The 12,321-nt window shown below is 39.8% G+C and overlaps 1 protein-coding gene across 2 annotated transcripts in view; it reads left to right on the forward strand.

The window, feature by feature from the left end:
• The window catches only part of NSD1 (nuclear receptor binding SET domain protein 1), a 130,390-nt gene that overhangs the window by 115,289 nt on the left and 2,780 nt on the right, over positions 1-12,321 (forward strand). For both annotated transcript variants that reach the window (XM_007463086.1, XM_007463087.1), the window contains 5 exons: positions 1,401-1,670; positions 3,278-3,394; positions 4,714-4,855; positions 9,661-9,767; positions 11,576-11,780. In XM_007463086.1, coding sequence (XP_007463148.1) covers positions 1,401-1,670; positions 3,278-3,394; positions 4,714-4,855; positions 9,661-9,767; positions 11,576-11,780 — 841 coding nt within the window. The remainder of the gene's footprint in view (positions 1-1,400; positions 1,671-3,277; positions 3,395-4,713; positions 4,856-9,660; positions 9,768-11,575; positions 11,781-12,321) is intronic.

Below are 12,321 nucleotides of genomic sequence, written 5' to 3' on the forward strand. Positions count from 1 at the left end.
CCCGCCCCCTCCCTCCTTCCCTCTCCCTCCCCATCTCTCTCCCTCTCTCTCTCTCTCCCCCTCTCCCTCCCTCCCCAATTAGGGGAGACCATTACCATTCTTATAGTGCACAAATCCATCTCTGTTGTGGAACATCTATTTTTTTTTTCTCCACATTGTTGTTAGTATTTGTGAAAATTCTAATGGCTTCAGAATCACAGAAATTGGCCTCTATGTTTTACCATACTGGATTTTCACGGTGGTTTTCAGTACTAGCACCACTAAAAACGAATGCCTGGGTGACATTGCTATAGTCTGTTAAAAAGATTTCAAGTTATGATAGTCAATATTAAAATACATCTTCACAAATAGGACTCCGATTGCTCAGAGACCTTTTCATGTTAAATATCAGTTGAGAATGGTGATTTTTTTTTAATGTAGCAGCTAAAGTGGCGCCACCATGTGGCAATAGCAGAAACTCATTTTACAATTTACTTGGCTTACCAGCCTTGAAATTATGATTTTTTTTTAAGAGATGAATTTTTTAAATTTGTGGTATTTACATTTTGCGTATCAGGTGAGGCTTTATTTTTATGTCAAATTGCCTCAATCTTTATTTCCTCCAGATTTTTTTTTTTTTTTTTGCTGTACACGGGCCTCTCACTGTTGTGTCCTCTCCTGTCGTGGAGCACAGGCTCCGGACGCGCAGGCTCAGCGGCCCTGGCTCAGGGGCCTAGCCGCTCCACAGCATGTGGGATCTTCCCGGACCGGGGCACGAACTCGTGTCCCCTGCATCAGCAGGTGGACTCTCAACCACTGCGCCACCAGGGAAGCCCTCCTCCAGTTTTTTAATTGTAGTAAAATACAGATAACATAAAATTTTTGATCTTAACCATATTTAAGTATACAGTTCAGTGGTATTAAATGCATTCATAACGTTTTGCAACCGTTGCCACCATCCATCTCTAGAACTCTTTACATTTCGTAAAACTGAAATCTATACCCCAGTAAACAGTTGCTTCCCATTTTCTCCTCCTCTCAGCCCCTGGCAACTATTATTCTACTTTTTGTCTCTTTGTATCTAAGTAGAATCAGTATTTGTCTGTTTTGACTGGCTTATTTCATTTAACATAATGTCCTCCGGGTTCATCCATGTTGTATATCGTGTGTCAAAATTTCCTTCCTTTTTAGGCTGAATGAGATTCCATTATTTTTACCACATTTTGCTTATTCATTCGTCGGTGGACACTTGTGTTGTTGCCACATTTAAGCTATTGTGAATAATCCTGCTAAATCTTGATAATTCAAAATCATGTAAAATGTGGCACGTGACTTTAAAGGAAAGAAATCTGCCTTTCATAGGTCCTAAATTGTCTTGTGTTGACTTGCCTGCTATACTATAGTATGTGTTTCTACTCCAGGTGAACCGTCCTATTGGCAGGGTACAGATCTTCACTGCAGACTTGTCTGAAATTCCCCGTTGCAACTGTAAAGCTACTGATGAGAACCCCTGTGGGATAGACTCCGAGTGCATCAACCGCATGCTTCTCTATGAGTGTCACCCCACAGTATGTCCTGCTGGAGGGCGCTGCCAAAACCAGTGCTTTACTAAGCGCCAGTATCCAGAGGTTGAAATTTTTCGCACATTACAGAGGGGCTGGGGTCTCCGGACAAAAACAGATATCAAAAAGGTAAAGAAACGTATTCTTAATTTTCAGATTTTTTTTCTTTGCAGTTGCTTAATATGAGTAATTGTTCTTGATGAATATGAGAAAATTGATCATGGAGGAAAATAATATAGTGTGAGGATTAACCTTATTATTATGTCTTGCCAATCCTTCCAGAAATTAGAGGCTTGAGAATAGATGGTCTCCTTTATTTCTAAAGTTCAAGTATTGATCATGTTCACTATGTATGAAGATAAAGAAAATGAGGGAAATTCATAGAGATACCGTGGCCTTGTTTGCGGAATTCCTGGAACCTGTAGTTAGGATAGTGAGAGCATGATACAGAGGTGTTAATCACCAACTAATAAAATAAAATCTATTTTTACTGAGAGAAAAATAGGTTTGGGTTCATGGAACATGAAGGAGAAGAGGATTAGGTCTTCTCTAATGAAAATGCAGTAACATCTTCAACTTGAAACTTGGAAGGACCTGCAGGTTTCTAATAAATAGATGGTATTGTACAGTCTTTGAGTAGAATAAATTATATTTGATATTTTAATAGAATAAACCTTACTCTGGTTATACCTTCTGAAGAATTTTATTGAAGTTTGTTTCTAGGAAAGGAAGGGAATATGGGTTGGTCTATTTTAGTCATTTGCTAAGTAACTGTTATATATTGTCTGTGTGTCAGGCATGTTGCTGTGTGATGCAGTGCTCAGTAAGAGAGACATGATCCATGCTTTCATACAGTTTACATTCTAGATGCAGAGAGACATTGAACAAGTAATCACCCAGTGTGGAAACACAAAGGGTTCTGGAGGCATGTGGCAAAGGGCCTGAAACTAGCTTGTCTCTGAGAATTTTAATTTTGTTGTTGTTGTTGTTGTTTCGCTGTCTTAGTTGCAGCAGGCAGGCTCCTTAGTTGCAGCTCAAGGGCTCCTTAGTTGTGTCACGTGGGCTCCTTAGTTGTGGCATGTGGACTCTTACTTGCGGCATGCATGTGGGATCTAGTTCCCTGACCAGGGATCGAACCCGGGCCCCCTGCATTGGGAGTGTGGAGTCTTAACCACTGCACCACCAGGGAAGTCTCTGAGAATGTTTTAAATTGAAACATAAGTAATTGTTGGCTTAGGCTGGTTGAGTGTTCAAGTATTTCAGGTAGAGGGGACAGCATGAGAGAAAGCCAGTATGACTATTGTATAGTGAGTCAGGAGGACAGTGATGTGAAATGTGGAAGGGCAGTAGGCAGGGCATGCTCCAAGGAAAAAGAGGATAGTTTAGCGAAATTGACTTTTAGGTTCTTGGACAGGTAAAGGGATCAACTATCCATATCACCATTATAGTGGAGCTTTAGTTTACTTACTTTCATTTTGGTTGATCTTAAGGTGTATCCCAAGTTTTCTGCTGTTGGCTGTGGTAGGAGTGGGGAGATGGTTCATATTTTCAAATAGTTGAAGCATCATATTTATATTATGTGGTTTCTTGAATAAACCTTTGTTAAAGTGACTAGTTAAATGTGCATGAATTGCTTTGGAGAATCTGTTGTTTTCATTAATTTTTTAAAATAAGGTATACCTGTGAACACAGTTATGCTTTTTGTCACTTAAGTCAAGAGCTATTTCTTGTTCCAGGGTGAATTTGTCAATGAATATGTGGGTGAGCTAATAGATGAAGAAGAGTGCAGAGCTCGAATCCGTTATGCCCAAGAACACGATATCACTAATTTCTATATGCTCACTTTAGACAAAGTAAGTAATGAAAAGTGTTATTTCCACTGTTATAAGATTGTGAATTAGTGTTGTCCCAGCTATAGTGTTCATAGGCATGTCATACACTGTCCCAAACAGTGTCTTTCCCCCATATTCATAGGGATTGCTTGATCAGGGTCCTGGAGTTAGGTAAGGTTGCTCATTTCTAGCTGTACATCCATGGCAAAAGGCAATACAGCTGCTTTTAGCATTATTTTTCAGTGTCCAACGTAAGTTGGGGATTATGTCTTTTAGTGTTTTTCCTATAAGATTAAAACTTGAAGCCAGAAAAATAAATAATAATTCTTTTACTTTTTATTTTACAGATTGAGACACTGATTTGTTCGTATTTAATTAGTGCATTGAGAAGGTCATATAAATTGACTATAGAACTCAGCTTACAAACCCAAGTCAGCTCTCCAATTATTGCAATTTCTTATGAGTTACATTTCACTGGTGTCTAGAATTATATTTGGGATTTCTTTTTTTGTATGTGTGTGTTTCCAACATGTTTGTTTATTTTAAATTTATTTTTTAATATTTTATAGAAGTATATTTCGTTTACAATGTTGTATTAATTTCTGCTGTACAGCAAAGTGATTCAGTTATACATATATATATTCTTTTTCATATTCTTTTGCCTTATGATTTATCACCGGATATTGAATATAGTTCCCTGTGCTATGCAGTAGGACCTTGTTGTTTATGGGATTTATTTCTAATTCCAGCATCCTAATGTGTTTCGTTTCTATGTATACTGAGATTCCTCTTTGTACCTGAGTATTACGTTCTGCTAGGTTCCTCTCCGCCCCCCGACCCCTTTAACTTTTATAATAGACCTTTCTTGGTGTGAAACTTTGTATTTACCGAGTTGTACTTTTATGGATTGTGAGATTCTCACCTCAAGATACTCTTGATCTTCATTCGGGATGGGGTCTTGATGTCATTATTAAAATCTTAGGTGATTTCTGATGTGTAGCCAGGGTTCAGGACTACCTAATTTAGGGAATGGAACAAGCTACTATTTCTAGGACGGTGGTCCTCAAACTTTAGCATATATCATAATCACCTAGTGGGCTTAACACAGATTGCTGGGCCTCAGAGTTTCTGCTTTAGTATATCTGGAGTGCAACCCAAGAATTTGCATTTCTAACGGATTCCGAGGTGGTGATACTAGTGCTGGTCAAGGGACTACACTCTGAGACCACCCCTCTGGAAGAATCAAACTTTACAAATAGAAACTCCAGCTTATTTATTATTACTCTAATTTTAATCAATAATAGTAGAGGTCTGCTGAACAGCATCTCTTGGAATTCTAGGATCGTATTATTGATGCTGGTCCCAAAGGAAACTATGCTCGATTCATGAATCATTGCTGCCAGCCCAACTGTGAAACACAGAAGTGGTCTGTGAATGGAGATACCCGTGTTGGCCTTTTTGCCTTGAGTGACATTAAAGCAGGTAAGAATCATTTAAGGAGTCTGGAGCTAGGAATGGGGTTTCAGTTTTTATTATCTAAAAATCCCATATGTTCTATAATCCAAAATGAGGTTGCAAACTCCCAAGGATACATAAAAGACTTTCCAGGTGGTACTTAGCATGTACCAGGTATTTTTTTTGTTGGTGGTGGTATGGTAAAATACACGTTACATAAAATTTACCATTTTAGCCATTTTTAAGTGTACGGTTCAGTGGCATTAAGTCCATTCACATTGTTGGGCAACCATCACCACCATCTATCTCCAGAACTTTTTATCTTCTCCAACTGAAGATACCCATTAACCAATAACTCCCTCATTTCCCCCCTCCCCGAGCCCCGGGCAACCACCATTTTATCTTCTGTCTCTGTGATTTTTTTAGCTACTCTGGGAATCTCATGTAAGTGCAGTCACACAATATTTGTTTTGTTGTGGCTAGCTCATTTTTACTTAGCATGATGTCTTCAAGGTTTGGGCATGGATGTTTGGGGTTTTTTTGTTTGTTTGTTTGTTTTCTGGCCGTGCCACACGGCTTGTGGGATCTTAGTTCCCCGACCAGGGATTGAACCAGGGGCCATCACAGTGAAAGCACCAAGTCCTAACCACTGGACCACCAGGGGATTTCCTGGATGGTTATAAAAGAATAAATTTCCAGACCTTTTCCATAGCTTTTATATGAACTCCTTAAAAATTGGTCTGCCTTAGGACTTTCCCTGGTGGCACAGTGGTTAAGAATCCGCCTGCCAATGCAGGGAACATGGGTTCGATCCCTGGTCCGGGAAGATCCCACATGCCGCGGAGCAACTAAGCCCGTGTGTCACAACTACTGAACCCGCGTGCCACGACTACTGAAGCCCGCGCGCCTACAGCCTGTGCTCCGCAACAAGAGAAGCCACTGCAATGAGAAGCCTGTGCACTTCAACGAAGAGTAGCCCCCACTCGACGCAACTAGAGGAAGCCCGTGCGCGGCAGTGAAGACCCCACGCAGCCAGAAATAAACAAATGTATTTAAAAAAAAATTGGTCTGCCTTAGAAAGTGTCAGCAGTCCAGGTCTCCTTTTACAGTTGCCCTTCATCCACTTTATAAACCAAATATCCACCTCTTACCCATCTGAATTTTATGGTTTATGAGCCCAAGGCTAAGAAAAACAAAAACCCTCACCTCTTGGGTCTCAAAGAACTGGACATTTGGAGAATGCACAGCTATGTTGTGGCCTGCCTAGATGCCTATTACGTCTCTGAGAATTCAGAGTGTAGAAGTGAGGTAGTTGTAATCGGCACAATATTAAGATGTTTATTTGAATTGAAGGTAAACCTGATAGGGCTAAGAGGTTTGAAAGTAAAGTTATATGATGGATATTTTCCATCAATTAAAGGAGCTTAAAATATAGTGTCAAGGTTTTGATGAAAAAGTTGTAAGCATATCGTATATACATATACATATGACACCCTCTAAATTGCATGATTTTTTAAAATATTTAGAGTTGTGTAAGTTTGAATGTATAAGGACGTATATAATTTTTCAAAATAAATTTTGCAGGAATACTAGCAAAGCATTTTCAGGATCACTCTCCTAACTCAAAATGAGATCAGACTGGCCTGGGTAGTTTGTAATTGACAGTAGCGTAGTCCGATGACTTTCAAAGCAGAAATCCCATATGAGCATTCTGCTTTGCCCAGTCAGTGTCGTTGACCTCAGCAAACACTAATCAAGATAAAGTAATTAAAGAGCAATTTTGTCAGCTTTTTGTCTGTTGCCTTTTCTTTTTTTCAATCTGTGGATAACACCCAACCCCCCCCCCGCCCCCCCCCCAATATATCTATTTCTCTATAATTTAAATATACTGCTGCCCAGGAGTCTTATAGGCTCTTTAGAATTTTAAAGGCTCTGACAGTTTTCATATTTTAAAAATTGAGCCACTGTTTTGCATTGCTTCACATAAAGTGTTTAATGATGAAAGTAACAATGCTTGAGCGTCACTGTGCACTGTGCTCTGTTGGACTAAATGATAGTGATTTTTTTTGTTTGTTTTTGTTTTTGTTTTTTTTGCGGTACGCGGGCCTCTCACTGTTGTGGCCTGCCTCTCATTGCGGAGCACAGGCTCCGGACGCACAGGCCCAGCGGCCATGGCTCACAGGCCCAGCCGCTCCGCGGCATGTGGGATCCTCCCGGACCGGGGCACGAACCCACGTCCCCCGCATCGGCAGGCGGACTCCCAACCACTGCGCCACCAGGGAAGCCCGATAGTGATTTTTAAAATCAGTAACTTGTATCAAATTTTTGGAATGGATAGCTTCAGAGTAAATTGGGTAGATTTCTGCTTTGTAACAGGAATTATCAAGTGAGTGTGTAAGAGCTACCATTTATCCAGTGCCAGACACTGTTCCAAGCATATTGTCTCATTTAACCCTTACAAAAGTACTGTAAAGTATTTGGTAGCATTGTCTATGTTACTTGGATTCTTGGATCTGATATATCTCTCTTTCTTTTCTCCTTTTTTCTCTCTAACCACACTGGGGGAGGGAGGGGCAGTGTTCCTCTGTATTAATTACTCAAATGTTAGCCATGTGACTTCAGTTCTTATCTCTGTCCTGACTGCTTTTACTACCACACTTCTACTTTGAACTTTAGTCTGTGTCCATGGGGATGGCCCGTGTCCATGGGGATGGCTACCATGTCTAGCCACAAATTTCTCTTCTCCCATATTCATTCAGCTCAGGTAGAATGGTGTGGGAATTGACAGACCTTATTCTTGTCCTCCCAGTCTGCAAGGGTGGGATGGGGGAATTGAGACAGAATGTGCTCGTTGCCACGCAGAGTGCCCATACGAGCTTCAGCCTTGCGAATGGAATCAGAACTTTAAGCTTGCTCTCCTCCTTACACATCCAACCTCATGGGCTCTTCACATACCTGTTACTTTCTGTCTTCAGTGTGTCATACTCCTTGTTTATCTCTTCTCCAGTGCCATTTGCCATCCCCCAGATTGCAGATTATTGTATTTTGGACTGTTTTCTAGAATGGCTTTCCTGTATGCACACTGATGATACCTTCTGATTTATCCCCTTGTGTGGTTTTGTTTACATAGTGGATGCTGAGTGAGCAGCAAGTTATGCCAAGTATCTTGCTATCTTGTGGTTGAGTTGCATTGTTAGCACATTAAATATATGAAAATTCAGCTATATGCTTATAAATTTTTAAATAAGATTAGTGTGAATAGAATTACCCATCATTCAGTACAGTAAGTTCACAGTGGGGAGGGGAGATGTGACCCTGCTGTTACCTTGGTCAGTCTTGGTTCCTACAGGCTCCTCACAATGTGAGCCTCTTAACCAAGCCACAAGTGATTCTAGCATTTGTACCATATGAACTAAATATAAGCCAGCTGCTTTATAATTTGCTCAACCAAATTAAAAAATACTTGTTTCCAATATTAGATGAAAAACTGTATATATTAATTAGTCTCACTGGTAGAAGATTTGTCATTCTGCAAAGGGAAATCTTCCTAAGTTCTGACAATTTTGACTGAACAGTTATCACTTTGTACATTAACGGTAAGCCATTACCCCCACCCAGAGATAACCTCTTTGTATGTCTGTATAAAATTCTTCTATTTGTTAGGCTTTCCCTAACATGCTTTGAGTTTGAATGTGTGATTTATTTGCTCTCAGTTTTGATGAAATGCACTTGTGACAGAAAGGGGACATTTTATACCTTAAATTTTTATACCTTAAATTTGTACATCTATTAAAGTTTACAAATTTCTGCTATGTATATTATGTCATTCTCAGTAAGCTTGTGAGATTGTTATCTGCATTTAATAAATGGACTCTTCGTCTCAAATCAGCCAGCTAGATTGTGGTGTAACTGGGATGTATAGCCAGGGCTTAGGTCTTGTGGTCTAGAGTTCTCTGGTATTATTCTGTATTGACATGTCTCTCTCCCTTGAGTGCTGCCTGGTAAGATGTACTCACGTTGGCACAGATGACAGGTTTCCTTCATACTTGCTTTCCCAGTGCCTGGCACATCAGTGCACAATAAATTGCTGTTCGTCTGTTTTTGGTAATGAATGAATATATTTTGAATCTGAATGGTTAGAAAAAAATAAAAAACAATTTGGGATTAACACATCTATAGTAAAAGTTACTTTAAATATTACTTGTTGGGACTTCCCTGGAGGTCCAGTGGTTAAGACTTCGCCTTCCAGTGCAGGGGGTGCATGTTCAATCCCTGGTCGGGGAGCTAAGATCCCATGCCTCACAGCCAGGAAACCAAAAGGTAAAACAGAAGCAATATTGTAACAAATTCAATAAAGACTTTAAAAATGGTCCACATCGGGCTTCCCTGGTGGCGCAGTGCTTGAGAGTCCGCCTGCCGATGCAGGGGACACGGGGTCGGGCCCCGGTCTGGGAAGATCCCACGCCATGGCCGCTGAGCCTGCGCGTCCGGAGCCTGTGCTCCGCAAATGGGAGAGGCCACAACAGTGAGAGGCCCGCATAACGCAAGAAAAAAAAAAAAAAAAAATGGTCCACATCAAAAAAATCTTAAAAAATAATTACGTGTTAAGTCATATAAGTTTTTCTGTTATTAAATTATATTAGCTCATTAATAATGTTATATGATTAGGATTTATTAGTATGTTAATAATATAGTGTGATTAGAGTTAATAAATCCTTTTAATCCTCTTTTAAAAATTAATCTGTTTTCTTGGAAGTCTGCCTTTTGTGATTAATAGAGAAATAATGTAATTAAAGCCATAGATACTAATATTTTCATGGTCTTTTATGCAGGCACTGAACTTACCTTCAACTACAACCTAGAATGTCTTGGGAATGGAAAGACTGTTTGCAAATGTGGAGCTCCGAACTGCAGTGGCTTTTTGGGTGTAAGGCCAAAGGTACCTTTTAAACGTTTGCATCAGGGATAATGGTGTGGTCCTCCCTCCCTAACCTGTGGCACGACTGAGTCTTTATTTTAAGATGTCTTTTTGAAATAATGACGTTGAATAGTTGTTAGTAGGGACGCTGGCAATTTAAGCATTCTGATGATCAGTTTGGTACACTAGAGAGGGTCTTTGGATATTGTTAAAGTGTTTTGAACAATCTGACTTTTAATTAGTGATACCTTTCTAGCTAAAAAAGCTGTAAAATAGGAATCTGTAAAGTAGATTACTTCCCATGTCTTTTATTGGTCTTAGTTGATCTTACATTTCCTAAGAAAGATTCTCAGTCTCTGTCTCTGTGTCTCTTTTTGCCTTTTTAAAGATATCAAAGAATCTGATATTGAATTTAAGATTCTAAATGTACTATAAGACTGTAGATAAACATAGGACTTCTTTTGTTTTTTTTAAAGACCCCTAATCTTAACCATGTACCATGTAACAGTATAAACTTTGTTGTATCTTACTTCTTGGTTTTTTATGTGTACTTTAACTGAATTATAATTCTATAACTGTTAAGAATTGTTTATAATTCTTAAATATTATACAACATTTTTCCCTTGCTGTTACATAACTTTCATAACCATCATTTTTAGTGACTGTTTAAATTTTTATATAATGGATGAACCATAATAGATGAACATCTGGATGCTTCCAGATTTCTCTGTCGTAAGTAACAGCATGCTGAAAATTGAAATTTAATTTTGATGCAAAGTAGACTACACCGTGACTCCAATTGGGTATTTCCCATTATGCTTGTTTGATTGCGAAGTCAACATTAAGAACTGAAAAATGCAAATTAGCATGGAAACCACTAGCTAAAGAGGGTAATCATTTTGAGCTATAATAAATGAAGAACACCCAGTGATTATTCTTTTATTTATTAAATAAGAAAATTTATATTGGATTTTGTATTTTGTTTAGTTGGTTAAATGGTCTTGTTCCTTAAGATGTGCAGTTGACTTAGTCCCTATAGATTAAAATAGTAACAGAGTTTAATGGTGTTAGGTGCACTAGGGATGTCAGTTTCTATATCTTTAGGGTCTGTGTAGCATTTCACACATGAATCAGTGAAAGGGAAATTCGGGAGCAGAAGTTTAGAAATGGGAGGAGATCACTGTGGGCTGGCAATAAATTGGATTGGTCCTGGATGTTCCTAGGCCGAGATAAATAATGCGATGAAAACCATGCATTTTGATGACCACGTGTGGTCTGCAGGGAGCACAGAGTAGACCTGCGGGCTGCACCAGGGTCTATCTTGGGGAGTGGTGGACATGAACCTAAACTGACTTAGGTAAAGATGCATAGCTTGTCAAGAGCAAGGGCCACAAATTAGTTTTCTGTGTCTTCCTAGCACATGGCTCATACTAAGTGCTCAGTGAAGGTTTGTTGAATAAGTTAAGAAATGTGTGTGACACACACACCCAGAGAAGTCTTCCTTAGTTTTTGAAATTAGACAAACATAAGAATAAAAATAAAACTTACTGTTAAAGGATGACCTTTAATACCAGTCTTGTGTGTCAACAGAAAGCAGCACATTTCTCTCTTAATTCGCTCAAGTGGTAGGGGTAGTTGATACCAGATAAAATTCGTGCTACCATTTATTGGGTACCTATGATATGCCCAGTGCTTTTCCTGCGTTTTCTCTTAACTTCACAGTAGTCTATGAGGACTGTGTTTTCCCAGAGGAGAGTCTGAAGCTCAGAGAGGATAGTTAACCTCGTCAAGATCATACAACTAATGTGTCAACAATATTTGACCTCTAGAATCAACCCATTGCCACAGAGGAAAAGTCAAAGAAATTCAAGAAGAAGCAACAGGGGAAGCGCAGGACCCAGGGTGAAATCACAAAGGAGCGAGAGGATGAGTGCTTCAGCTGTGGGGATGCTGGCCAGCTCGTCTCCTGTAAGAAGCCAGGCTGCCCCAAAGTTTACCATGCAGACTGTCTCAATTTAACCAAGCGACCAGCAGGTTGGTGCCAAAATCCATTTAGAGTTCTCCTTGTTCTCTGCCAGAATTCTCAGAGCCCTTTGGTCTTTCCATGCACAGTGTTGAGAGGTGTCAAAATAAATGACAACAAAGGCTTAGAATCCTGGGTTATAGAGAAGGGAACAGAAATTCACTCGCTCTGTCAAGCATTTTATGTTATTTTAACCTCCCAGCAACCCATAGAGAGGGGTGGGAGTGAGAGGAGTTTGTCCCCAAATTAGGTTTCCTTCAGTATGTGGTTGCCAGGGTAATGAAATAATAGAAACTAAGGTAGTGTAGGGGCAAGGCCATAACACTGACCTCAGTGCCAGGAAATGGAAATGGGGAATTATTTCAGAAGCAATTACTCAGGGCTGTAGCTGGCACAGGTTGTGATAGAACTGATCTTGCCTATGAGCCAGGAGTGAGCTCTAGCATAGTTTACTTGGAAGGAGCTGGGACGGAACACTGTCCATGGCAGAGATTCAGGTATCATGAAGAGGGTAAAAGAGAGCAGCTTGGGTTGGCTTTGGGTCTTTCCTGC

Source organism: Lipotes vexillifer, unplaced genomic scaffold (assembly GCF_000442215.2).
Source record: "Lipotes vexillifer unplaced genomic scaffold, Lipotes_vexillifer_v1.1 scaffold514, whole genome shotgun sequence".
Taxonomy (NCBI): Eukaryota; Metazoa; Chordata; class Mammalia; order Artiodactyla; family Lipotidae; genus Lipotes; species Lipotes vexillifer.